This window comes from Ornithorhynchus anatinus, chromosome 4 (genome assembly GCF_004115215.2).
Source record: "Ornithorhynchus anatinus isolate Pmale09 chromosome 4, mOrnAna1.pri.v4, whole genome shotgun sequence".
NCBI lineage: Eukaryota > Metazoa > Chordata > Mammalia > Monotremata > Ornithorhynchidae > Ornithorhynchus > Ornithorhynchus anatinus.
In genome coordinates this window covers 32,274,632-32,300,064 of record NC_041731.1, presented here as the reverse complement: position 1 = coordinate 32,300,064, position 25,433 = coordinate 32,274,632, and the positions used below count along the sequence as shown (strand labels likewise).

Genomic DNA, 25,433 nt, shown 5'->3' with positions numbered 1-25,433 from the left:
GGAAGACTGAACCGTGGAACCACCCAAGTTTTCAGCGAAGTCAGGGCCCAAGTAGCGGCCTGACTAGGGGGCCATGGCTGGTGGGAGGCCATCAATGAGGGCAGCCCCCTGCCGCGGCCTGGTTGGCCTCCCTGTAAACCCGCCCCTACTTAGGGCAGGGAAGAACAGGAGCACGACTGAAGGGCCGGGGGTTTTCATGGCAGGGAGGGAGAGACAGGGAGTGCTTGGCTGAAGTGTAGGTGGGGACAAGAGGCATGGGGTCTGGGTGGCCCAGGGAGGAAGGGACCTTGAGATTGAGTCACTCTGAAGGAATGTTGGATCAGAGACAGGGGAACGAATACAGACACTGTCCACCGTCCCCCCGGCTCCCCTACCCCCCGCCTCCCCAATAGCAGAATGCTCTCAGGCTCCCAGCTCACACTAACTCACAAGAAGCCCTGGCTAGGCTTCCCCTGCTGGCTTAACGCTCGGGGCGGCCAAAGGCAAAGTGCCACCTCTGCTGAGAGCTGCTCGGAGGGTTCAGATCTGGCTCCCACCCTTCTCCAAAGGGCCACGGGACTGCAGGGAAACAGAACTGGGGGAGCTGAGCCCTGGGCTGAAAGGCAGGATTCTGGGGCCCGGTGTCCTCATCAGATGCAGGCAGGGTACCCCCATCCCCTCCCTCCCCACCATCCAGGACCCAGACAGGCCATCGCTTAAGAACAGACCTCATTCTCCCCTCCAGTCTCCCCCCCATTAGGGCAGATGGGTGGTGAGGGGCCCGGCCAGAGAGGGTGGACAGGGTGAAGTGAAATTCTTCAGGGAAGCACATCTTTGAGCCAAATTAACATTATTCTCACTGCTCTCTGTTGCATGGCAAGCCATAGCTCCAATCCCCCTGTCCCTGCTTTCCTCACTTCTGCCCCATTCTTTCATCTGGAGATTTTGCCTACTCAAGTGGGGCAACCAGCTCAGAAAAAAATCCCCTTTCTTCCACCCCGAAGCCCCTCACCGTCAACCACAAAAGCAATGGGGTTGTGACCTATTTGGTCCGAGGTCTTATTTAGGTTCCCCACCATGCACTTTGCCCGTCCGGTGCCCCCGCCTGCCCAGCTAAGCTGGCGGGGAGGGAGGAGAGGAAGGAAGGGGAGGCGACGGGGAGATGGAGTCTCCAGCCCAAGCACATCCCTTGTGTGCCCCCGAGTGACAGAGCTACAGAAGGCCCCCAAACAGCCGAGGCAGCAGGTCTGTCGGCTCTTCGCTAGCTCCTCACCAGCCGTGCACCGAGCCCTTTGGGAGTTTCCCCCAAGTCCGCGTTAACACTTCTCAGGCCGAGATGATAATAACAACGATGGTATTTGGTAAGCGCTTACTATGTGCTAGGCACTGTACTAAGCGCTGGGGTGGATACACACAAATCGGGTTGGTTGGACACAGTCCGTCCCATGTGGGGCTCAGTCTCAATCCCCATTTTACAGATGAGGGAACTGAGGCACAGAGAAGTGAAGGGACTTGCCAAGGTCACACAGCAGACGAGTGGTGGAGCTGGGATTAGAACCCATGACCTTCTGACTCCCAGGCCCGTGCTCTATCCATTATGCCATGCTGCTCCAGATGTGACCCTGAGCTCCCCCGGCAGCAGTGGTCTCTGTGGCCATCTAGAAAGGAGCGGTCGCAGCAGTGGGGCTCCCACAGTCCGCGTCGGGGCCCCGGGGACCTTCTCCCGGCCCGGGCGCCGACCCGCATCCACGGCCGACACGGGGAGGCCGGCCTGACGTGGGCTCTAGCCCCAGGACTGGGGAGGCTGTGCGTCCTTCCGGCGTCTCTGAGTCCAGGACCACCTCCCAGGTCTTCAGCAGCTCCTCCTCCAGGCGGGGCTTGACCTCCCGGATGGCGTCCTGGACGCTGCGCAGGTCCCACCGGGTCCTCGGGAGGGCATCGTCCACGGTGAAGGCCCCGTCTCGGGTGCGGCGCACCTGGGTGCACACGGCCGTCGACTTTAGCTCCAGCCCGATCTCATGAACCACCCGGCGGAGCTGCTGTTGGGTCTCGTTCATGCACTGGATCTCTGTGACGGCCGGGGGTGTGAGACGGAGAGGGGCAAGCAGAGAGAGGGCAGTCAGACGAGCTTGGACTGAGCTCCTCAGGTCCCCGATGACCTAAGGTCCCTGCCCTCAAGAAGCTTACTGCCTAACAGGACAGGCCTGCCAACCAGGTAATCGACCTAAATGTGTATAGAGATAATTGGCTTCAGACAAGCAGCGTAGCCTAGCGGATTGAGCACTGGCCTGGGAGACAGAAGGACCTGGGTTCTGATCCCGGCTCTGCCACTTGTCTGCTGCGTGACCCTGGGCAAATCACTTCACTTCTCTGGGCCTTTCCTGTCCTCCTGCTCCGCCAATCAGTCGTATTTGTTGAGCGCTTACTGTGGGTCCCCTGTGGGACAGGGACTACGTCGGATGTGATTGTATGGTCCCTACCCCGAGTGCTTAGTACAGCAGATATCGAGGGTTGAACAAATACACTATTATTATGGAGTGCGGAGAATAATCAAGAGGCAATCTGGACCAGTCAGGAGGGAGGAGGGTGTTGGGTGGAGTAAAGGGGGGTGGAGATGAACAAACTCAAATAGAGGGAAGCTAGAGGGAAGAAACGTGGTGAAGCAAGTCAAGGGGAAGGGGGAAATAAGGGAGTGGGAGCCTGGGGTGGCATGTGGGGAAGGCGGTAAAGAACATGACAAAGAGGAAGGAAGCGGAATGCAAAGCAAGAAAGTGTGGAAGAGAACAGAGGGGCAGAGGGAGGCTGGGGGGGGGGGGGGCACAAACTGGGACGGCAACTTCTGAGCCACCCTCTGAGCCTGGGAACAAGACTAAATATAAACTCCGCTCGTTGGGATTCGGCTTCAAAGAGAGTCTTGGCAGGAGACATGAAAGCATTTGTTCTAGGATCTCTTATCTGGCGCTGCCCTGGCGCGGAGCGGGTGAGGGCGGATGAAGGGAACAGGCCAGCCTGGAGCCTTTGGGGCAGACCCAAAGGGGTGCGGGCGGGCAGGGGGCCAAGGCTGCAGAGTGGCCACATCGAGGGGCGCACACACCAGGTGGATGCGGACCTGGACACCAAGGTCATTTCCACGGCTTGTCTTCCCTGTTCTCCTGCTGCCCCAGGCCTCTATTTTTTTTTTAATAGTGCTTAAGTGCTGTTCTAGTGCTGGGGAAGATACAAAGTAATCGGGTTGGACCCAGTCCATTTATTCAGTCATATTTATTGAGCGCTTACTGTGGACAAACCACTGGACTAAGTGCTCGGGAGAGTAAAGCAGACACATTCCCTGCCCACACGACCTCTCAGACTGGAGACGGGCTCAGTCTAGAGATAATTATGGTATGTGTTAAGCACTCACTGTAGTGGAGTGGAGACGAGCAAATTGGGTTGGATACACTCCCTGACCCACGTGGGGCTCACGGTCTCGATCCCCATTTTATAGATGAGGTAACTGAGGCCCAGAGAAGTGAACCGACTTGCCCAAGGTCACTTAGCAGACAAGTGGCAGAGCCGGGACTAGAACCCATGACCTTCTGACTCCCAGGCCCGTGTTCTATCCACTACACCATGCTGCTTCTCTGTTCTGCCTGCCCACTGCCCAGTCCCTGCCCCCTGCCTCCTCCCCCCGACCAGCCCTACCTAACAGGAATTCAGGAGGTGAAAACTCGAGACATCGGACGCCCAGGATGAGCATCGGCGCCTTGTCCATGGGCCGGATCAATCCCTTCACGGCCAACTCGTAGGCCTCTTGGGTCTTCAGATCCAGTCTGGAGTGCCTGCGCGGGTAGACGCAACCGAAGTGGGGGGCCGTGACGGCTCGACCGGAGACCCGACCCCCCCTCATCCCGGGCTCCCCCTCCGTCCCTCTGTCCGACCGACATCTGGAGCTTCGGCCTCCCAGCCCCAGGCAGGGGCCTGGGCCCTCGGAGAGCTGCTCCCCTCCCCCGCAAGTTCAGCCGTCGCGCTCGAAGTTTCTGGCGGCAGAAGCGGGAGGTGTGCTCTGTACCACGCGGACTCTCAGTAAATATCCCCGGTCTTCCTCCACCGCCCCGCCCGGTCCAGTGCCCCGCGTACATCACCAGTGCTTTCTGATGAGAGCCCTGAATGACTGCCAGGATGCGGTCCAGCTTCTCCTGGGTCACGTGATCTGCAACGGCCGGAGGCACCAGGCCATCAGACGGTGCCCCCGAACTTGGCAGCCCCACCCCTGCTTCTCCACCCAGGCTGCCTTGGGACCCGGGTCCCACCCCCAGCCCGGAGCCGGCCGCTAAAGATAAGGCCTGGCGCGGCTTCGCCGCCTGGGGGTCTCGTCCCCTCCGGAGCAGAGCTCTGATCGTGATGGGATTCAGACAGTCTTTCTGCGCAGGTCTGGAGGGGGGCAGGGAGTTGGACAGGATGACCTCTTGAGTCCTCTTCTAGGCCAGAGAGTCCAAGGGGAGTTTGGGAAAGGGGGAGGAGCTCAGGTGGTCCCCAGAGCTGGGTGCCGGGTCTCAGCTGGAGATCTGGGGTGACCGCATCCCCTCCCCGGCTGGGAAAGGTCCTGCTGGCAGCTGGCCAGACGCCCAAGAGAGACTTCTTGGGGATTCGGGGGAGCTCAGCCCGGCAAACGGGGAGGCTTTGGGTCAGGAGGTAGGAAACACTCCACTTGCCGCTCATCCCCCTCGCCCACTCCACCTCCACCCTGGTTTCCGGTCCCTCCCTCTCCTCTTATCTGGGAATCTTACCATAGGTTGTCTTCTCCACCAGCCTGCCCAGGTCAGAAAAGTCATCTGTCGCCTTCCCCAGAAGGCCACGCACTGTGTAATCCTTAGAGGAGGAAGAGGGGCGGGCGGTATTATGGGAGGGAAGGGGGACAGAACGTGGGGAGAGGTGGTAATCCAGAGATGGGACTGGGTTAGTCCTCCTGGTAGTCTGGGGGGGGGAGGGTAAGAGATGGCCATTCTCCAGCCCCTTCCCAAGCACCCCTAACCCCCTGAGGCCCCCATCCAGAGAGGCTAGGACCTTTGACCCGAGGATCCCCACCGAGATCATCAGGCTGATCGGAAACCTTAAGACTTTAGAGACCGAGGGTCCTTCTGACCCCCTGGATTTATCAGTGGTGCTCGATCCTTCCCGAGAGTCATCTCCCTCGAGCCAGGGGCGCATCCGTCTTCCACGGCCCTCCCCGCCACCACCCTTAGCTCCTGAGCCTCTCTGCACCTCGGTTTCTCCTTTAGGGATCCTCTTCCTTCCCCGCTTTCCAACCCAGAGAAGCTGAGAGGGAACCCTGTCGGGGCTGTGACTGCTCTGAACGCTGGGGAGCCCGACTGACCCACAAGGTGCTTGGAAATCCTCCTTCCTAGCTGGTGAGGCCCCTCGTTTCCACGGCGCCACGCCGGCAGCTCTCTCCCCAGAAGGGGAGCTGGGAGGGCAGGCAAGCGGCTGGGAGGCTACCTTGGTCAGGTGGGCGTGATGCAAGTCCATGAGCAGTTTGTTCCCGTGTCCCACGCCGAGCACTGAAATCAATCAATGGTATTTATTGAGCGTTTACTGGCTGCGGAGCACTGGACTAAATGGACTGGGAAAGTACAACAGAATTGGGAGACGTGATCCCTGTCCTTCTCTGAGTGAGTGTGTGTCTGTCCTCCTCCCCCACTGGCCTTTCTCCTGACTGCTCTGAGATTGGCCCGATTCTAACATGCTCCTGTCACCCTCTCATGTCCCCTGCTTCTGGGTAGGACCCCAAAACAGCTGGAGAGGAAATGGGAGAGAAATGAAGACCATGTAAATGGCGAGCCCCTGAAGCGCCCACCTATTGCTCGCAGAAGCCTTTGCTTTTTTTAAATGGCATTTGTTATGCGCTTGCTATGTGCCAGACTCTGTACTAAGCACTGGGGTAGATATGAGATAATCAGGTTGGACACACAGTCCGTATCCCACACAGGGCTTAGTCCCCATTTTACTTCTCTGTGCCTCGGTCACCTCATCTGTAAAATGGGGACTAAGACCGTGAGCCCCATGTGGGTCAGGGTCTGTGTCCTACCTGACTTTATCTACCCCGGGGCTTAGAACAGTACCTGGCACACAGTAAGCACTTAAATACCATTAACAAAACAGTTTTACCAGTTTGAGGGAATTTTGAGGCATAGAGAAACGAAATGACTTGCCCAAGGCCACAGAGAAGGCAAGCGGTGAAGCCGGGATTGGAACCCAGGTCCTTCTGACTCCCAGACCCGGGCTCTATCCGTTAGGCCACGCTGTTTTCCCTTCCTCCTGCCCCAATCCTCCCCATCTGACATGACGCCCCAACGGTGATGCCCTCGGACACTTAGGAGTGGTGAGTACTCAGGACTCCAGTTCTCAGCTCTATCCCCAATCTCTATGTCTCTCTGTGTCTCTGGCAGAGGAAGGGGAGCATGGCCCCAGCCTCACTGCGGGGGGAGAAAAAGCAGGCAAGGAGATCCCGTCCACCCAGTCAAAATTAGCCTAGTTTTTAGGGAGTAAGCTCGTTGTGGGCAGGGAATATGTCTGTTTATTGTTATATTGTACTTTACCAAGCACTTAGTACAGTGCTCTGCACAAAGTAAGCGTTCAGTAAATACGACTGAGTGGCCCAGGGAGACAGGCACGAGACAGGTTTGGACGGAAGGGCAGCCCGTGTCCCCAGAGGAGACGGGCGGAAGACCCGGCAGCCAAAGGGGTGGCCAGCCGGCCCGAGCACCCGCTAGGCGAGGCCTGATGGTCTCGCGGGGGCGGGTCAAGAAGGACCCTGGGGCCCGGGCCCCGGGAGCAGCACTTACCAAGCACGCCAGAGGCCTGGATATCCAAGACATGTCCCACACCTATCTTCAGGCCAGTGAAGCTCGGCCCTCTCACTGAGAAGGAACAAACTGGTTGGGACCTGAGGGAGAGAGCGGCCATCCGGGGCCAGCGGCCGGCCGGGAAGGCGCCCGGACACGATTGAGGCCGGGAGGGGTGGAACGGCTCCTAAGGCTGAGATTCCACCCTCCCCGTGGCTCGTTATCAAACTGTCTTGGTGGGGCCCTCTCGATAATCCGTTTGCCCCGGGCCTGTGGCCGCTGCCCAGAGTGGTTCTGACCGTCGTGGGCTCCCGGCGGCCGGGTGGTGGAGTCAAAGGGAGCAGGGTTTAGGGCGGGGGAAGGGTGTTCGAGTTGTTTTCTCTCCCAACCCAGAGGTCCAGGGACTCGAGTCCCAGCTCGGACCTCATGGGTTGAGGGACTTGGGTGGGAGGAGGGTGCAGGCCAAAGCCCCCCCGCCCCCTAAATTCCCAAAGTCCCCACAGAGAAGACTTCAGGCTTCACAAAGCTCCCAGCCCCCTGGGACCTCAGCAGACACACCTGCCTCCCTGAGGCCCAGTCCTTGCCCCTGGGGACAACCCAAAGTCCCTCCCCTGGGAGGGGTGATAGTGTCACTTCCTCTCCCCGGCCCCACCACTCCTCAAAGACCCTCTCCCTCCCGCCCCCCGAGCTCTTACCAAGGGGGTGATTGGCGAGAATGGGCACGCTGGTGGCTGTGAGGGTCAGCTCCTTCTCCTCACCACCTTCCTTGGGGCCCAGCAGGAAGCGGACCTGTTGCAGCGGTGCTGGCCTCTTCAGGGCATTGAGTCCTGACCGGGACAGCCGGGGAGCAAGAGGGCACTTGGTGGGGGAATCCAGAAGCGAAAGGCCCATCTCTTGTTCATTCAATCGTATTTATTGAGTGCTCACCGTGTGCAGAGCACTGTACCGAGCGCTGGGAAAGTACAATTCAGCAGCAGAGACGAGCCCTACCCACTCTCGCCGTCTGCGATGGTGGCAAAGGCATCACCTAGTCCTGAGAAGCAGCGAGGCTTAGTGGATAGAGCACGGGTCTGGGAGTAGGAAGGACCCAGGTTCTACTCCTGACTCTGCAACTTGTCTGCTGTGTGATCTTGGGAAAGTCCCTCCACTTCTCTGGGCCTCAGTTACCTCCTCTGTAAAATGGGGATTAAGAGTGTGAGCCCCATGTGGGACAGGGTCTGTGTCCAACCTGATTCCTTGTATCTACCCAGTGTCTAGAACAGTGCCTGGCTTAAAGTGAGCACTTAAGTACCATAATTATTATTATAGTTCTGCTGGTGCCGAGCACTTCCCAAACTGTACCCGAAGGGGAGGATCACTGCAAGATGAGGATCCAGGGTAAAGGCAGCTGGAAAACTGAGGCCGGGGAACCTTCATGGGGAAGGAGGAATGGAGAGTCCCTCTGGCAGACCCTTGTTAGAGGGGTTGGCAGGTGTCCCAGAGGAGGAATCTCCCCCAGCACTTGGAACAGTGCCTGGCCTAGTAAGCAGTTAAAAAATAGCGTTTTAAAAAAAAGCATTGCCCCTGACCTGGAGAAGCTAACAGTCCGAAAGAGAGTCTAACAGTCCCAGACACACCAACTGATCTAAATTGCACGTGACAAAGGCATAAAGTTGTTCGAAACTGTGCCCTGCTTCTTGTCTCACTTGTGACCCCTTCCATGCTCAAACCCTCCCTCCCGCCTGTAATTCCCACCCCGTTGATATCCAAGAGACCCTCCTCAAAGCCCTCCTAAAATTACATCCTTTCCAGGAAGCTGTCCCTAACTAACCTCTGAGCTCCCTACTCTATCCCCACGTGTCATCTATGCTTACAAGTCCACATCCCCTAAATCTCCTTAGGCATTCACCTCCACTTCCGCAGCACTTACATACCTTTACAGAACCTTATGCTTGGTAGCCTCCCCAAGCCTATAATTTATTTTAGTGTCCTCCTCCCTGCTATTTTGAAAACTCCTTGGGGGCAGGGATCCTGTTTCCTTCCTCTCTTGTTACTCTCCCATGCGCTTAGGACAGTGCTCTACACCGTAAACTCCTGCTAGGCTGTAAATTCATCATGGGCGGGGAACATATCTACCAACTCTGTTGTACTGCACTCTCCCCAGTGCTTAATATAGTGCTCTGCACATACTAAGTGCTCAATAAATACCACTGATGAACTGGCACAAAGTAGGTACTCAATAAATACCACTGTTTGACTGATCGGGGCCCTCCAGAGAATATACTAAACGCTAGGGTGGATACAAGCAAAAAGGGTTGGACGCAGTCGCTGTCCCACATAGGGCTCACAGTCTGAATCCCCATTTCACAGATGAGGTAATTGGGGCCCAGTGAAGTGACTTGCCCGGGGTCACACAGCAGAGAAGTGGCAGAGCCAGGATTAGAACCCATGGCCACCTGACTCCCGGGCCCATTCCACCTCATCTGTGAAATGGGGATTAGGTCTGTAAATCCTATCTGGGACAGGGATTATGCCCAATCCGATTTGCTCACACCCACCCCAGCGTTTAGTACAGTGCCGGGCCCATAGTAGGCATTTAACAAATGTCATTACTATTATTAATTAGAAGCAGCGTGGCTCACTGACAAGGGCCTGGGAGTCAGAGGTCGTGAGTTCTCATCCCGACTCTGCCACTTGTCAGCTGGGTGACTTTGGGCAAGTCATCTTAACTTCTCTGTGCCTTAGTGACCTCATCTGGAAAATGGGGATGAAGACTATGACGCTCACATGGGACCACCTGATGATCCTGTGTCCCCTCCCAGTGCTTAGAACAGTGCTGGGCACACAGTAAATGCTTAACCAATGCCATCACTATTATTAATCCCGACCTCGCCACTTGTGACTTTGGGCAAGTCACCTTCACTTCTCTGGGCCTTAGTTGCCTCATCTGGAAAATGGCGATGATGACTGTAAGCCCCACGTGGGACCACCCAATGATCTTGTACCCCCTCCCAGCGCTTAGAACAGTGCTGGGCACATAGTAAACGCTTAACAAATGCCATCAACATTATTATTATTAATCCTGACTTCACAACTTGTGACTTTGGGCAAGTCACCTTCACTTCTCTGGGCCTCAGTTCCCTCATCTGGAAAATGGGGATGATGCACTGAGTCCCAAGTGGGACAGCCTGATGACCTTGTATCCCCTCCCAGCGCTAAGAACAGTGCTGGGCACATAGTAAGCACTTAACAAATGCCAGCATCATTATTATTATTAATCCCTACTCCACCACTTGTGACTTTAGGCACGTCACCTTCACTTCTCTGTGCCTCAGTTCCTTCATCTGGAAAACGGGGATGAAGACTATGAGCCCACGTGGGACCACCTGATGACCTTGTGTCCCCTCCCAGCGCTTAGAACAGTGCTGGACACATAGCATTTAACAAATGCCAACATTATAGTTATTAATCTCGACTTCACCACGTATAACTTTAGGCACGTCACCTTCACTTCTCTGTGCCTCACTTCCCTCATCTGGAAAACGGGGATGAAGACTATGAGCCCACGTGGGACCGCCTGATGACCCTGTATCCCCTCCCAGCGCTTAGAACAGTGCTGGACACATAGTAAGCGCTTAAATGCCAACATTATAGTTAGTAATCTCGACTTCACCACTTATAACTTTAGGCACGTCACCTTCACTTCTCTGTGCCTCACTTCCCTCATCTGGAAAACGGGGATGAAGACTATGAGCCCACGTGGGACCGCCTGATGACCCTGTATCCCCTCCCAGCGCTTAGAACAGTGCTGGGCACATAGTAAGCGCTTAACCAATGGCATCATTCTTATTATTATTATGCCCTGCTGCTTCGGGCCGGACGCTCACCCTGCAGGAGCTTCAATTCCACCGTGTCCCGGACGTATTTCCAGTGCTTGCCGGGGGGCTTGTAGGCGGCGAAGAGCCCGTTGAGCCGGGCCAGTCCTGCCGACGCCATGGCCTGCAGCGCGCCGCCCCGCCCCCTCCCCCACGCCCAGCGCCAGACCGGAAGTGCGCCCCCGGAAACGCCTTCCCCCTCTCCGGCCTCCGCGCCCGCCGCACCGGAAGTGCGTTCCCCCCCCCCCCCCTCCCGAGTCCGGCCGGGAACACGCACCCGAAGGACAAAAGGGCCGGAAGACTTTGCTAGTAATAATCGTGTTGGTATTTGTGAAGTGCTTACTCTGTGCAGAGCACTGTCCTAAGCGCTGGGGGAGATGCAGGGTCATCAGGTGGTCCCACGTGGGGCTTACAGTCTTCATCCCCATTTGACAGATGAGGGAACTGAGGCCCAGAGAAGAAGAATAATAATGTTGGTATTTGTTAAGCGCTTACTATGTGCAGAGCCCTGTTCTAAGCGCTGGGGGAGATACAGGGGAATGAGGTTGTCCCATGTGAGGCTTTTACCCTGGTGATTACCGGTGATTACAGGTGATTACCCTGTATCTATCCCAGCGCTTAGAACAGTGCTCTGCACATAGTAAGCGCTTAACAAATACCAACATTATTATTATTATTATTAATAATAATGTTGGCATTTAAGTGCTTACTATGTGATGAGCACTGTTCTAAGCGCTGGGGGAGATACAGGGGAATGAGGTTGTCCCATGTGAGGCTTACAGTTAATCCCCATTTTCCAGATGAGGGAACTGAGGCCCAGAGAATCATAATAATAATGTTGGTATTTGTTAAGCGCTATGTGCAGAGCCCTGTTCTAAGCGCTGGGGGAGATACAGGGGAATGAGGTTGTCCCATGTGAGGCTCACAGTTAATCCCCATTTTCAGATGAGGGAACTGAGGCCCAGAGAAAGCACTGTTCTAAACCCCGGGGGAGATTTACAGAGTAATGAAGTTGTCCCACGTGGGGCTCACACTCTTCATTCCCCTTGTATAATAATAATAATGATAGTGTTGGTATTTGTTAAGCGCTTACTATGCTATTGAATGAATGCTGAGCACCGTTCTAAGCGCTGGGGGAGATTTACAGGGTAATGAGGTTGTCCCACGTGGGGCTCACACTCTTCATCCCCTTTTTATAATAATAATAATGTTGGTACTTGTTAAGCGCTTACTTAGTGCCTGTGTGACTTTGGGCAAGTCACTTCTCTTCTCTGGGCCTTAGCTACTTCATCTGGGAAATGAGGAATAAGACTGTGGGCCCCACGTGGGTCCACCTGATGACCTGGTATCTCCCCCAGCGCTTAGAACAGTGCTCGGCACATTGTAAGCGCTTAACAAATGTCATCATCATCATTATTATTATTATAATAAAAGGGGGATGAAGAGTGTGAGCCCCACGTGGGCCCACCTGATGATTTGCATCTCCCCCTGCGCTTAGAACAGTGCTCGGCACATTGTAAGTGCTTAACCAGTGCCATCCTCATCATTATTAATATTATTATTATTATAATAAAAGGGGGATGAAGAGTGTGAGCCCCACGTGGGCCCACCTGATGACCTTGCATCTCCCCCAGCGCTTTGAACGGTGCTCGGCACATTGTAAGCACTTAACCAATGCCATCCTTATCATTATTAATATTATCATTATAATAAAAGGGGGATGAAGAGTGTGAGGCCCACGTGGGACAACCTCATTACCCTGTAAATCTCCCCCAGCGCTTAGCACAGTGCTGGGCACATTGTAAGCGCTTAACAAATGCCATCCTCCTCCTCCTCATTATTCTCATAATAAAAGGGGGCTGCAGACCGTGAGCCCCACGATCCGATGCCCTTGTATGACCTTAGGTCAGCGCTCGGGGCCCAGTGAGTGCTTAGACAAAGGCGATCCTATAAGTGGGGGCGTCGGGATTAGAACCCACGACCTCTGACCGCCCGAGCCCCTCGGCCGAGGGGCGAAGAGGACTGTTTTGGCCGGTGCGAGGCTCCGTGGTGGCCGCCCCACCCCCTTCCCTTCGCCCCACCCCTCCAAACCCTCCGGTGCCAACCCTGCGGTACACGATGGGTTCCCGGGCTCTGCTCCGGCTCCGCTCCGCTCCCCCTGCCTCGCCCTTCACCTGCATCCGCTCCACCCCCCACCCGCCTCCATCAATCATCCATGGTATTTATCGATCACGGCTATTTATGCAGCCCTACCGTGTGCAGAGCGCTGTACTGAGCGCTCTGCGCCTCCCTGCTGGGCCGGTCCGACCGGGGGAAGGTCCTTGCGGGCAGGGAACGTGTCTGCTACTTCTCTTGTGTTGTACTCTCCCAGGAGCATCATAATAATAATAATAATTATGGTATTTGTTAAGCGCCTATTAGGTGCTCGGCACAGCGTGGCTGAGTGGCAAGAGCCCGGGCTTGAGAGTCCGAGGTCATGGCTCTGCCACTTGTCAGCTGGGTGACTGTGGGCAAGTCACTTTACTTCTCTGGGCCTCAGTGACCTCCTCTGTCAAATGGGGATGAAGACTGGGTGGCTCAGGGGAAAGAGCCTGGGCTTGGGAGTCAGAGATCATGGGTTCGAATCCCGGCTCTGCCACTTGTCAGCTGGGTGACTGTGGGCAAGTCACTTAACTTCTCTGTGCCTCAGTGACCTCATCTGTAAAATGGGGATTAACTGTGAGCCTCACGAGGAACAACCTGGTTACCCTGTATCTCCCCCAGTGCTTAGAACAGTGCTCTGCACATAGTAAGCGCTTAACAAATACCAACATTATTATTGTTATTATTATTACCCCAGCGCTTCGAACAGTGCTCTGCATATAGTAAGCACTTAACAAATACCAACATTATTATTATTATTATCTGGGCCTCGAGTTACCGCATCTGTAAAAATGGGGATGAAAAAATGTGAGCCCCACGTGAGACAATCTGATTCCCCTGTATCTCCCCCAGGCGCTTAGAACAGTGCTCTGCACATAGTAAGCACTTAAAAAATACCATAATTCTTATTATTACTCTCCCAAGAATGTAGTAATAATAATAATAATGATTATGGTATTTGTTAAGCACTTACTAGGTGCCAGGCACATCGTGGCTGAGTGGCAAGAACCTAGGTTTGGGAGTCAGAGGTTGTGGGTTCTAATTCCGGCCCCGCCACTTGCCTTGGGCAAGTCACTTCACTGCTCTGGGCCTCAGTTCCCTCCTCTGTCAAATGAGTTTTAAGACTGTGAGCCCCACGTGGGACAACCTGAGTAGCCTGTATCTACCCCAGAGCTTAGAATAGTGCTTGGCACATAGTAAGCGCTTAATAAATACCATCATTATTATTATTACTAAGCACTGAGGTGGATACAAGGAAATCGGGTTGGGCACAGTCCCTGTCCCACTTGGGGCTCACAGTCTTAACCCCCATTTTACAGGTGAGGGAACGCATCTCTGCGCACAGTTAGTGCTCAATAAATGCCATAAGAGTGATTTAAAGAGCTGGGCGACAGCTGGGTAGGCCTCCGGGAGGGAGGATCGCTCTGACCCCTCAGCTAGACTGTAAACTCGTTGTGGGCAGGGAATGTGTCTGTTTATTGTTGTATTGTCCTCCCCCAAGTGCTTAGTACAGTGCTCTGCACACAGTAAGTGCTCAATAAAAATAAATGGATGAACGAATGACCCCCACCAGACCTAGGCCTGTTCTTCCTCCTCTCCCACTCCATTCTGCGTCGCCCTGACTTGCTCCCTTTCCTCGTCTCCCGCCTTCCTGACCCACGACACTTATGTATATATCTGTAATTTTATTTATCTGTATTGATGTCTGTGTCCCGCCCCCCGTTTGGATTCTGAGCTCGTTGTGGGCAGGGATTGTCACCCTTTATTGTCATATTGTTCTTTCCAAAATGTTTAGCACAGTGCCCCACACAGAGTAAGCGCTTAATACATACGAACGAATGAACGTCACCCCGATGATCCACTCGCTCTCTCCGGCCGCCTTGCAGGTCCCGGTTGTCGTCTGCTCCACGCCAGGCCCTCGGGGCCCCCCGGTGTCTTGGCCCCGCTGTACCCCGAACACATCCCCACCAGCCCACTGCAGAAGGTGCTGCTGGCGGCCGGCTCGGCCGTCATGGCCCTCTACGACCCTTATCGGCACGGTGAGTAGGTCCAGACCAGGGACCTCGTCTCTTCTCCGGGCCCCAGCTAACGTTCCCGCCAGAGACGGGTCTCCCAAAGACAGGCTCAGGAGAGACGGGGCCGGGCGGAGCCGGCTGAGTGAGCACTGCTTTCCCGTCTCTGCCGTTGGCGTCTCTTCTGCCCGGGAGTCTGTCTGCCCGGCTCGGCCCCACCGTCCGGGCCGTTGCTCTCTGGTCCTGGCATCTCTCCGTGCCTCCCTTCCCCGGATTCGGTGCCCTTGAATGTGGGGCTGAGGTTTCAGTTAGCTCCCCGAGGCTCTTTCTCAACAAGCCCCCGCTGCCCCACACTCCTAAAGACATCTCCTTGGGTGTCTGGGGGAAATTCCAACCTCTCGAGGCAGACGGGATATCCCTTAGCTGCTCTTTCCCACTTTGCGGATAGAGCTCGGGCCTGGGAGCCGGAAGGACCTGAGTAATAATCCCAGCTCTGCCACTTGCCTGCTGTGTGACCTTGGGCAAGTCACTTCTCCGTGCCTCAGTTACCCCATCTCTAAGATGGTGATAAGAATGTGGGACGGGGACCGTGTCCAACCTGATTAACTTGTATCTATCCCGGCACTTAGAACAGTGCTTGGCACCTAGTAAGCGCTTAAAAGATACCGTAATTGTTCTTCTTCGTCTCCCTCCCTGCCTTTTCCCTTTCAGATATGGTCGCAGTCCTAGGTGAAACTACAGGACGCTGGGCTCTGCAGGCTCTCAGACAGCAGATGAGGAAGGACCCCGAGGGTGCCCTGATCCTTCAGTATGTTTCTGCCCCGACCACCCTCTCCCCACCCTCCCGGGATTGCGGCGCCAGGGGGGACCTTTAGTCAGCTATGACCCATGTGGAATCATCAATCAGTGGAATTTACTGAGCACTTATTGCGTGCAGTCCTGTACTAAGCGCTTGGGAAAGTACAGTAGAGTTGGTAGATGTTCATTCATTCATTCATTCATTCAATAGTATTTATTAAGCGCTTACTATGTGCAGAGCACTGTACTAAGCACTTGGAGTGTACAATTCGGCAACAGATAGAGACAATCCTTGCCCAATGATGGGCTCACGGTCTAATCGGGGGAGACAGACGGCAGAGGAAAACTGAATGAAACAAACAGATGTGATCCCTGCTTACCAGAAATTTACAGTCAACAGGGGGAGAGAGGCATTAATATCAATTATAGCTAAGGGAAATAGTGTCCCTCTCAGGGTCGCAGCCGGGGAGTTTCCAGGACTCTACCAGTCTCGGCTACGGGAGGGAGAGTCAAGCAGAGGCCTGTCCGTTCCATTCCTAGCTCGGGCAGTGGCTAGTGAGTGGAAGGCCATCTGCCACAAGGCAAAACTCACCCGCGCTGGGCAGCGGCGGCATGGGAGAGAGTCAAGGGTGGAGGCTCGAGTTGATTGATTCAATAGTATTTATTGAGCGCTTACTATGTGCAGAGCCCTGTACTAAGCATTTGGAATGTACAGTTCAGCAAGAGATAGTGACCATCCCTGCCCAATGACGGGCTCACAGTCTAATCGGGGGAGACAGACGGACAAAAACAAGACAATATAATCACGATAAATAGAATCAAGGGGATGTATACCTCATGAACAAAATAAATAGGGTAATAAAATCTATACAAATGAGCACAGTGCTGAGGGGAGGGAAAGGGAGAGGGGGAGGAGCAGAGGGAAAGGGGGCTTAGCTGAGGGGAGGTGAAGAGAAGTGAGGGGGGAGATAGATGGCAGAACAAAACAGAACAAAAACAAGACAACATTATCAAGATAAATAGAATCAAGGGGGTGTACACCTCATTCACAAAATAAATAGAGTTTACGGCACGGAAGGCGGCGGTGGTAAACCGCTTCCGGATTTTTACCAAGAAAACTCTCCGGATCCGCTACTGGAACGATCACAGAGGGAGAGCGGGGCGTTCTGGGAGACGTGTCCGTGGCGTCGCTATGGGTCGGAAACGATTCCACAACATAAGGCAAGAAGGGAAATGGTAATGGGGCGAAGGGGTACAGTAACTTCCCACCAGCCTTCTACTTAGCTCGACATTTCACTCCTCCCCGTGAACTGCTGGTTTCCCAGAAGATTTACGGGTAATAATAAGAATGGTATTTGACAAGCGCTTACTGCAGGCCAGGTATTGTATTAAGTGCGGGGGTAGAGCCAAGATAATCGAGTTGGACACAGTCCCAATCCCTTGCAGCCTTAGTAGGAGGAAGAACAGGTATTTAGGGCTCCATTTACAGATGAGTAAACTGAGACACAAAGAAGTCAAGTGAATTGCCTAGGGTCACACTGCTGGCGGGTGATAGAGCCAGGATTAGAATCCAAGTCCTCTGACTCCCGAGCCTACGCTCTTTCCACTGGGCCCCGCTGCCTCTCTTACCTCACCTCGCCTCTTCATCCTCTCCTCCTGCCTCTCCCGTCCCAGCCTAAGGCCTCACCTCCGCCCCACAGGGAACGACCCCGCATTCAGCTCTCTACTTTGGACCTGAACAGGCTCCGGGCCTTGCCAGAAGGCACTTTTGGCCGAGAATATGTGCACTTCTTGGATGATAACGTGAGTCCTTGGGCTAGCGGTTGGCTTCTCCCGTGCCCCTAGGGGGGAGGGAGAGAACCCGGGTCTGGAAATTTCCATGAGACACAGATTCTGGCCCTCCGGGGTGGGTGCTCCCAGGTGGGAACGTTTTGGACACCGGGTCAGGACCAACCTCTTGCCGCCAGAGCCTATTGTCATGTGGACCCTGGGCGGGACGGTGGGGAGACCGGGGCCTGCAATCGGTCGATCAATTGTCGTCTTCTTCTTTATGGCATTTGGAAAGCGCTTACTATGTTCCAAGCACTGTTGTAGAAGCTGGGGTAGATACGAGATAATCAGATTGGGCACAGTCCCTATCCCACATAAGGTTCACAGTCTTCATCCCCATTTCACAGATGTGGTAACCGAGGCACCTAGAGGTCAAGTGACTTGTCCAACATCACAGAGCAGATGAGTGGTTGAGTCACGATTAGAACCCAGGTCCTTCCGACTCCCAGGTCCACCAGGCCACACGCTTCTCGAACGTATTTATTGAGTGCTTCCTGTGTACAGAGCACTGTACTAAGCGCTTGGGAGAGTACAGTATAACAATCCAGCAGATATGTTTCCTGCCCACAGTGAGCTTAGAGTCTCGAGGACGAGTTTAGAGGGTAGAGGGCAGGGAAGAGCCCCGGCACTGGGAGGAGACCGAGACCTCGGGCTCGCCAGCCTCTTCCCCTCCCCCGGTCCTCGCTGAAGCAACAGCCCCGGAGGTTGTGACCCAGCTGGGATGGAGCCCCCGACAGCCCACAGATTGGATGGAGCAATGAGGCTGGCCGGGAGGTTACTCCATTCGAGGTCCAGGGTTCAACCCGTCTTCCTGGAACCTGATTCAGATGAATCACCCTTCGAACGATCAAAACGTCAATTAAGCCTCTGTCAGCACCGGCGCCGATCGGCGCAGACTAAACCGGACAGGATTCCTGCCCTCTGGGAGCGGGCAGGCCCTGTCGGCCGGCACCGCCCGGCCTGACCAACAGGTGTATAAAGAGGATAGCCGGACCACCCGACCCACACCGAGCCAGGTCCCCGGATTACGTAGCCAAAAAAGACGTTTTCTTTGGGGGCGAGCGGAGGGGGAGATCAGGGAAGGCAGAGGGATGGGGTCAGGGAGGGAGGGGTCAGGGAAGTTATCCGGCACTTCCTTTCAAAAGATGGGAGGCCAAGGGGCTGCGGAAGGCCCCCCCCCTACGAGGGGAGTTGAGGCATCTGGCCTCGAGGGTGTTGGCAGGGAGGAACCGGGGGCTTTAAGGTGATCGGGAGGGGTTCTGGCTGTCAGCGGGTCTCCCCAGACACCCGGGCCCCAACCCGCTTTGTGGACGATGAAGAACTGGCCTACGTGATTCAGCGCTACCGCGAGGTGCATGACCTGCTACATACCCTCCTCGGGATGCCTACAAATATGCTGGGTGAGCCCCTGGCCCCTCGCTCCTGCCTCTCCTGCCCCACAGTCCCCCGGGTCATCCCCCTCGGGCAGCGGCACGTTGGGCCCCGATCCCTCTCCTCGTCCCGGCAGCCGGGCCCCTGCCCAAGGGGGCAGAGACAATGATACGGCTGGGCTAGTGGTGGGCACAAGGAGATGGTGGGCGGCGGGGGACAAAACCTTCCCCCTTCACCCCCGCTTCCCATTTCCCATTTCCTCCGCTTCTTTCTCCTCAGGGGAGGTCGTGGTGAAGTGGTTTGAAGCCGTCCAGTTGGGCCTTCCCATGTGCATACTGGGAGCTGTCTTCGGTCCCATCCGCCTCAACGCCCAGTAAGCTTGCCTGCGTGGCCGGGGGGAGGGGACGAGGAAGAAAGTGGGAGAGTCCAAGAGTCGTTCTGGCATTGGGTCTCTCCCACGCCCAAGGCTGCCCCACGTCAGCGGGGCCAGCCGTTCCCGGGAGCCGGGGGGGGGGGGGGCCCAGAGCGAAGGCCGCTCTTCCCCTCTGCCGCAGAAAGCTGCAGGCGCTGACCGGCGACCTGATCCCGTGGGCCGTCCGCAGCGGCCGCGCTTCCCGCTGCGTCCTGAACCTGTACTACGAGCGGCGCTGGGACCAGCCCCTGGAAGCCCTGCGAGAGGAGCTGCGTATCCCCCAGCCTCCCCTGCTCAGCAGGAGGCGGAGGACCCCTGCCCCCCAACACTGAGCTATCCACAGCCCGCTCCCCTGGGCTTGGTGGTCCACCAGCTGGTACCTTTCCTCCCTCTTTCCCAGGCTGGCGCTGGGCCGGGGGTCAAGGAGGGAGCAGCTGGGGGGGTGGTTTGAGGGGGTGGAGGGGCTTTCCTCGGGAGCCTGGTGGAGGATCAAAGGAATCTACTGATCCGGAGGCAGAGGAGCTGTTCAGCGGCGAGCAAGAATCCGCAGAATCTGGCTCATCTGAGGGCAGTCCTAGGGATCTGCCTCTTCCCGGCTCCTCCACCATTCCTGGCCCCTGACCCTCTTCTTCCTCCTCATTTCTCTTCCCCTACGTAGGGGTCTCTGTGGGTAGCCATGGGGGCTGGGTCCCCCGGGTAGGACCCCTGGACTACCGATCGGCTGTCCGGTCCGAGGCCCGTGGCTGGGGGAGTGGGGAGGCAGATTCGACGAGGGAGGGAATGGAGCAGGTGTTGCCTCAATAAAAACCCCGTCTGGAATGGAAAACCCCCGTGTCTGAGTCCCCTATTGCCCCTCTGAGGGCCCTCCCTCCCCGCCCCCCACTAGCCCTCTTTTTTATTACGGTATTTGCTAAATGCTTACTGTGTCCCAGCCACTGTATTAAGCGCCAGGGCCCATACAAGCTACTCAGGTTGGACACAGTCCATGTCCCACGTGGGAGTCACAGTCTTAATCCCCATTTTACAGATAAGGTGGGACCCAGAGAGGTTAGGTGACTTGCCCTAGGTCACGCAGCCGACAAGTGGCAGAGCTGGGATTAGATCCAAGTCCTTCTGCCTCCCAGGCCCGTACCCCATCCACTAGACCACACTGCTTCTCCGGCCTTGTTTGCTGCTTTCAGCCGAGGGGGCAGAGGAGCTCCAAAGATACCTTCTGTAGAACCTAGGACGGGGGCTGGCCCTTAGGGTCCGGCTAAAACCTGGTCGGCGGGGGTTTGGACAAGGGCCTTTTTAGCAAAAAGCAGCTCTAGACTTGGGGGGATGGAAGTTTGGGGGTTGGGGAAAGGGTGGGGTGAGTCTTCGGGGAACCTGGGAGAATCTTGGATTGGAGCACGGGCAGCCAGGGAGGGTGGGGAGCTGGACTGCTGTTTTAGGGGTCTTTTTTAGCTGCTCTCCACCTCTGTCAGCTCATCCTACTCTCTGACTTTGGGCTCCCAGCGTTCTCTCCCGACTTACCTGGCTTCCCAGCGCTTAGTACAGTGCCTGGCACAGAGTAAACGCTTAATAAATACCATAATTATTATTATTCTCTCTCGGGCCTCAATATCTCAGGCCTTCCCACCTCTGTTGGCCTGTGATAGCTCCCAGCTTTTTCAGTGACCCAGAGTTGAAGAAGCATAGCCTAGTGGACAGAGCAGCGGTCTGGGAGTCAGAAGGACCTGGGTTCTAATCCTGGCTCTGCCACTTGTCTGCCATGTGACCTTGGGCAAGTCACTTTACTTCTCTGGGCCACAGCTACCTCATCTGTAAAATGGGCATTGCGACTGTGAGCCTCATGTAGGACATGAACTGTGTCTAACCCATTTTGCTTGTATCCAGCACTTAATACAGTGCCCAACACATAGTAAATACTTAAATACCACCACTGTTATTATTAGCTGATAATAAATGTTTTATGTTTTTTCATTTTAGGGTACTTCTTAAGCACTTATGTGTCAGACACTGTTCTAAGTGCTGGGATAGGTACAAGTCAACTAGGTCGGACACAGTCCCTATCCCGCTTGGGGCATATGGTCTGAAGTAGGAGGGAGAACAGGGATTGAATCCCCATTTTACAGTTGGGGAAACAACACAGAGAAGTTAAGCAACTGGCCCAAGGTCACACAGCAAGCAAGTGTAGTCTCCCAAGCTCTCAGTACAGTGCTTTGCACACAGTAAGTGCTCAATAAATATGAGTGAATTGGCAGAGCATCTGGCAGAGCGGGGATTAGAACGCAGGTCCTCTGAGTCAGAGGCCCGTGCCCTTCCACTCTGCCACGCTGCTCCTTGAGTCCTTGATGTCTGCCCAGTCAAAGGGAATCCATCTTGAGTCCAGATGATCGTTCAAGTCTGTCAGGGTCACAGCCTGGGCCTGCTGCTGTGGGAGTGATAAAAGAGGAAGAAAACTGGGCCCTAAAAAAACTGAGAGTCTATAGGTCAGATGCATATCCTGGCAAATAGCTATAAAATATCAGCTTAAAATACATCGACCAAGAAGTTTGATCAGATAAACTCACTAATGCTTTGAATAAGCCTACACCCTTATCCTCCCCTTCAAACTCCTATCATGAAATGATTATACAGACACAGGTACATATTTACGTGGATTGCATACTTGGTTGCCTTGTCTCGTCTCCCCTATGAGAGTGGAAGTTCCTCGAGGGCAGGAAGGATGTGTGTTCTTTAAAAGCAGGGCCCGGTATAGGTGAGCGCACCCTGAGGGAGCTCAGCACAGACCGGCCGGTGATTATGGCGTCGTTATGATCATCAAGCAGCGCCAGAAACGTAAACGTCTTTAACAGAGACAGATGTAAGAGCTAAAAGAGGCCTGGAGCGATGGATACGAGATGCTTGTCTCCAAATGTGAGGGTGTGCCCGGCTGCCCCAGCCAGCACAGCCTAGCTCCCAAATATCTCAGAAAGGAGCACCGTCTAATCTGGGGGTGAGAGTGTAGGTTGGGAGTCAGGAGACCTGGGTTCTAGGTTCTATTGCCAGCTCTGTCATGACCCGCTGGGCGACTTTGAGCCACTCAACCTCCCTGGCCCTCTATCTCCTTATATGTCAAATGGGGATAAGATACCTCCTGTCAGATTGTGAGTTTCATGTGGGGCATGGACTGTGTTCAATCTGATTATTTTATATTAAGCTCCATGTGGGACAAGGACTGTGTCCGATCTGATACTCATATCTACCCCTCTGATTTGGCACTCAGTGAGTACTTAGTAAATATCGTTTAAAGCACCGTGAGAAGCAGCACGGCCTGGTGGGAAGAGTCTGGGAGTCAGACGACCCGGGTTCTAATCCCAGTCCACTGTTTGTCGGTATATGACTTCGGGCAAGTCACTTAACTTGTCTTCGTCTCAGTTTCCTCAGATGTAAAATGGGGATTCAGGTCTTGTTTTCCCTTCGACCTAGGCTGTGAGCCCCATCTGGGACCGGGACTGTGTCCGAACTGATTATCATGGGTCTACCCGGCGCTCAGTACAGTGTTTGGCACCTAAAAGCACTTAAAGAATACCACAATGATGATTATTTGAAAACAAAAAACACCAACCACGGGATTATATCCGACCAATTCAGATTACCGGGGAGGTTCAACTGTGTTGAGCCTGTGTTCATTCGAACAATCAATTAATGGTATTCACTGAGTGCTTACCGTGTGCAGAGCACTCTACTAAGTGCTTGGGAGAACACAGTACCACAGAGGTAATAGTTACATAGCCTGCCCACAAGAGAAGCAGTATGGCCTAGTGGAAAGAGACTCCTAGTGAGAGTCTGAAGACCTGGGTTCAAATCCCAGCTCTACCACTTGTCTGCTGAGGGACCTTGGGAAGTCACTTAACTTCTCTGTGCATGAGTTACCTTATCTCCTTTACTACTGGGGATTAAGACTGTGAGCCCCATGTGGGACATGATCTGTGGCCAACCTGATTGGCTTGTATCTACCCCAGTGTTTAGTGCCTGGCACATAGTAAGTGCTTAACAAATACCATAAAAAATGAGTTTACAATCTAGAGGGGGAGAGAGACAATATAAATACATTATTTATAATATATAATTTATAGATATATATAGAATCTTTAGGCATTTGATATTCACTCCATCCTCCACCCCACAGCACTTAGGTACCTATCTTTAAATTACACATTCTAAATTTTTTATTTAGATTAATATCTGTCTCCCCCTTTAGACTGTAAAACTCCTTGTGGGCAGGGGCCGTGTCTGCCAACCCTGTCGTACTCACCCAAGCGCTTAGTACAGTGATCGGCACAAGAGCAAGTGCTCGATTGATTGATGGATCGATCGTGAGGGTGAGGTGAATATCAGAGGCCCAAAGGTCACAGATCCAAGTGGACAGTCCGGAAAGAACCTACGAGAGGAGTTGGGCGGGGATGACCGGAGCCGGCTGGTTGGCCGGCCTTGCCCTTGTTCAGCCAGAAAGACAACGTGTCTCCCTCGTGGATCTCAAGACACCAAGGGTCACGTCCTGGTCTTGGAACACAGGCTCCCGGCCTCAGCAGACCCAAGAGCTGTGAAAGTGATTCATCCCCTTTTTTTAATCATTGGATGGGGGCAGAGTCCCAGCACCAGCAGTATCCCTTGACGATGGTGATGACGGTGGTGTTTCTTAAGTGCTGACTACGTGCCAGGCACTGTACTAAGCGCTGTACAAGCTAATCAGGTTGGGCACAGTCCATGGCCCCTATGGGGCTCACAGCCTTAATCCCCATTTTTCAGATGAAGTAACTGAGGCCCAGAGAAGTGAAGTGATTTGCCCAAGGTCACCCAGCAGACAGGTGGCAGAGCCGGGGCTAGAACCTAGGCCCCTCTTCCTCTCCACCAAAGAGATCCCTGGAGTTGTGGTTCTTACGACTCCAAAGAGAAATATGCTCTGACCCAGACCCAGGGCTTTGGTGGGTGTGGGGAGAGGGAGGGGTTTAAATACTCCGGGTCCAAAGACACTCTCCGGGAGTTGTTCCCAGAGAGGGTTGACACCAAAGCCCAGCCACCCTCCTGGAGATTGTTCTCCAGGATCAATATAATCTAATTATATTAGATAATTATTCATTCAATAGTATTTATTGAGCGCTTACTATGTGCAGAGCACTGTACTAAGCGCTTGGAATGAACAAGTCGGCAACAGATAGAGATAATACTAATTATATTAGATAATTAGATAATATAATATAATCTTTTTATACTTAAGATTTGCAGGGGGGATTTCTCAAACAAGGTCATGTGGTGTCAGTTGGACTTGTTGAGTGCTTACTGTGTGCAGAGCACTGTACTAATCGTTTGGGAGAGTACACTCTAACCAGGTAACTGACACAATCCCTGCCCACAGTGAGCTCACAGTCTAGAGGGGGGACACACATTAATATCAATAAATAAATTACGGGCACGGGCGTAAGTGATGTGGAGCTGGTGGGGGGGGGGGATGAATAAAGGAAGCGAGTTGGGGTAATGTAGAAGAGAATGGAAGAAAAGGAAAAGAGGACTTAGTCAGGGAGGGCCTCTTGGAAGAGATGTGCCTTCAAGAAGGCTTTGAAGGGTGGAAAAGTCACTTTCAGGTATGAAGAGGGAGGACGTTTCAGGCCAGGGGTGGGACATAGGCCAGAGGTGGGTGGCGAGATAGAAGAGATGGAGGTACAGTGAGCAGGTTGGCACTAGAGGAGCAAAGTGTGCGGGTTGGGTTGTAGTTGGAGAGCAGAGAGGTAAAGTAGGAGGGGGCAAGGTGATTGTGTGATGGAGAGGATGTGGAACTGGGAGCCAGGACTCCTGGGCCCCATTTCAAGCTCCCTCACTGACTTGGAGAATGGCCTTGAGTAAGTCACTGCCCTGGCTGCCAAACAATCAATTAATCAAGATAAGATCTGGTGGGTGAAGGGCTTACGCAAAGGCAGGGACTAGTGAGAAGCAACACGGTTGAGTGGTAGAGCCTGGGCCTGGGAGTCATTCATTCATTCAATAGTCTTTATTGAGAGCTTACTATGTGCAGAGCACTGTTGTAAGCGCTTGAAATGTACAATTTGGCAACGGATAGAGGCAATCCCTGCCCAATGACGGGCTCACAGTCTAAACGGGGGAGACGGCAGAGCAAAACAGAACAAAACAAAAACAAGACAACATTAAGATAAATAGAATCAAGGGGATGTACACCTCATTTAACAAAATA

General features: G+C 54.2%; 2 protein-coding genes and 1 non-coding gene across 4 annotated transcripts; 2 read left to right on the top strand and 1 right to left on the bottom strand.

The window, feature by feature from the left end:
• Nucleotides 1-1,529: 1,529 nt before the first annotated feature.
• On the bottom strand, nucleotides 1,530-10,819 carry TRUB2 (TruB pseudouridine synthase family member 2). 2 transcript variants are annotated; one of them, XM_029063835.2, is made up of 8 exons: nucleotides 10,667-10,818; nucleotides 7,496-7,627; nucleotides 6,801-6,875; nucleotides 5,455-5,516; nucleotides 4,746-4,827; nucleotides 4,096-4,168; nucleotides 3,661-3,797; nucleotides 1,530-2,047 (listed from the first exon to the last, which is right to left on the bottom strand). In XM_029063835.2, the coding sequence occupies exons 1-8, from the start codon at nucleotides 10,773-10,775 to the stop codon at nucleotides 1,638-1,640; spliced, it is 1,080 nt and encodes a 359-aa protein (XP_028919668.1). In that variant the 5' UTR covers nucleotides 10,776-10,818; the 3' UTR covers nucleotides 1,530-1,637. The 2 variants fall into 2 exon arrangements, with proteins under 2 accessions (XP_028919668.1, XP_028919669.1); XM_029063836.2 differs by lacking the exons at nucleotides 6,801-6,875; nucleotides 7,496-7,627 and having other exon boundaries at nucleotides 10,667-10,819.
• Nucleotides 10,820-12,743: 1,924 nt separating this feature from the next.
• Nucleotides 12,744-19,654, top strand: COQ4 (coenzyme Q4). Its single transcript, XM_029063837.1, has 7 exons — nucleotides 12,744-12,872; nucleotides 14,683-14,835; nucleotides 15,520-15,616; nucleotides 17,307-17,409; nucleotides 18,707-18,836; nucleotides 19,087-19,180; nucleotides 19,362-19,654. Exons 1-7 carry the CDS (start codon nucleotides 12,773-12,775, stop codon nucleotides 19,549-19,551), a joined length of 867 nt encoding a protein of 288 aa, XP_028919670.1. The 5' UTR covers nucleotides 12,744-12,772; the 3' UTR covers nucleotides 19,552-19,654.
• Nucleotides 16,051-16,188, top strand: LOC114811665. Its single transcript, XR_003759361.1, has one exon. It is a non-coding gene; the product is annotated as a small nucleolar RNA SNORA7 (small nucleolar RNA).
• Nucleotides 19,655-25,433: the final 5,779 nt, after the last annotated feature.

Coding starts and splice junctions, on each gene's coding strand:
- TRUB2 (XM_029063835.2), bottom strand. CDS start 10,775: ATGGCGTCGGCAGGACTGGCCCGGCTCAACGGGCTCTTCGCCGCCTAC. Junction 5,517..6,800: donor CCAGGCCTCTGGCGTGCTTG/GTAAGTGCTGCT, acceptor GATTGATTTCAG/TGCTCGGCGTGGGACACGGG. Junction 4,828..5,454: donor ATCACGCCCACCTGACCAAG/GTAGCCTCCCAG, acceptor TCCTCCTCTAAG/GATTACACAGTGCGTGGCCT.
- COQ4 (XM_029063837.1), top strand. CDS start 12,773: ATGGGTTCCCGGGCTCTGCTCCGGCTCCGCTCCGCTCCCCCTGCCTCG. Junction 17,410..18,706: donor TGCACTTCTTGGATGATAAC/GTGAGTCCTTGG, acceptor TCTGGCTGTCAG/CGGGTCTCCCCAGACACCCG. Junction 18,837..19,086: donor GATGCCTACAAATATGCTGG/GTGAGCCCCTGG, acceptor CTTTCTCCTCAG/GGGAGGTCGTGGTGAAGTGG.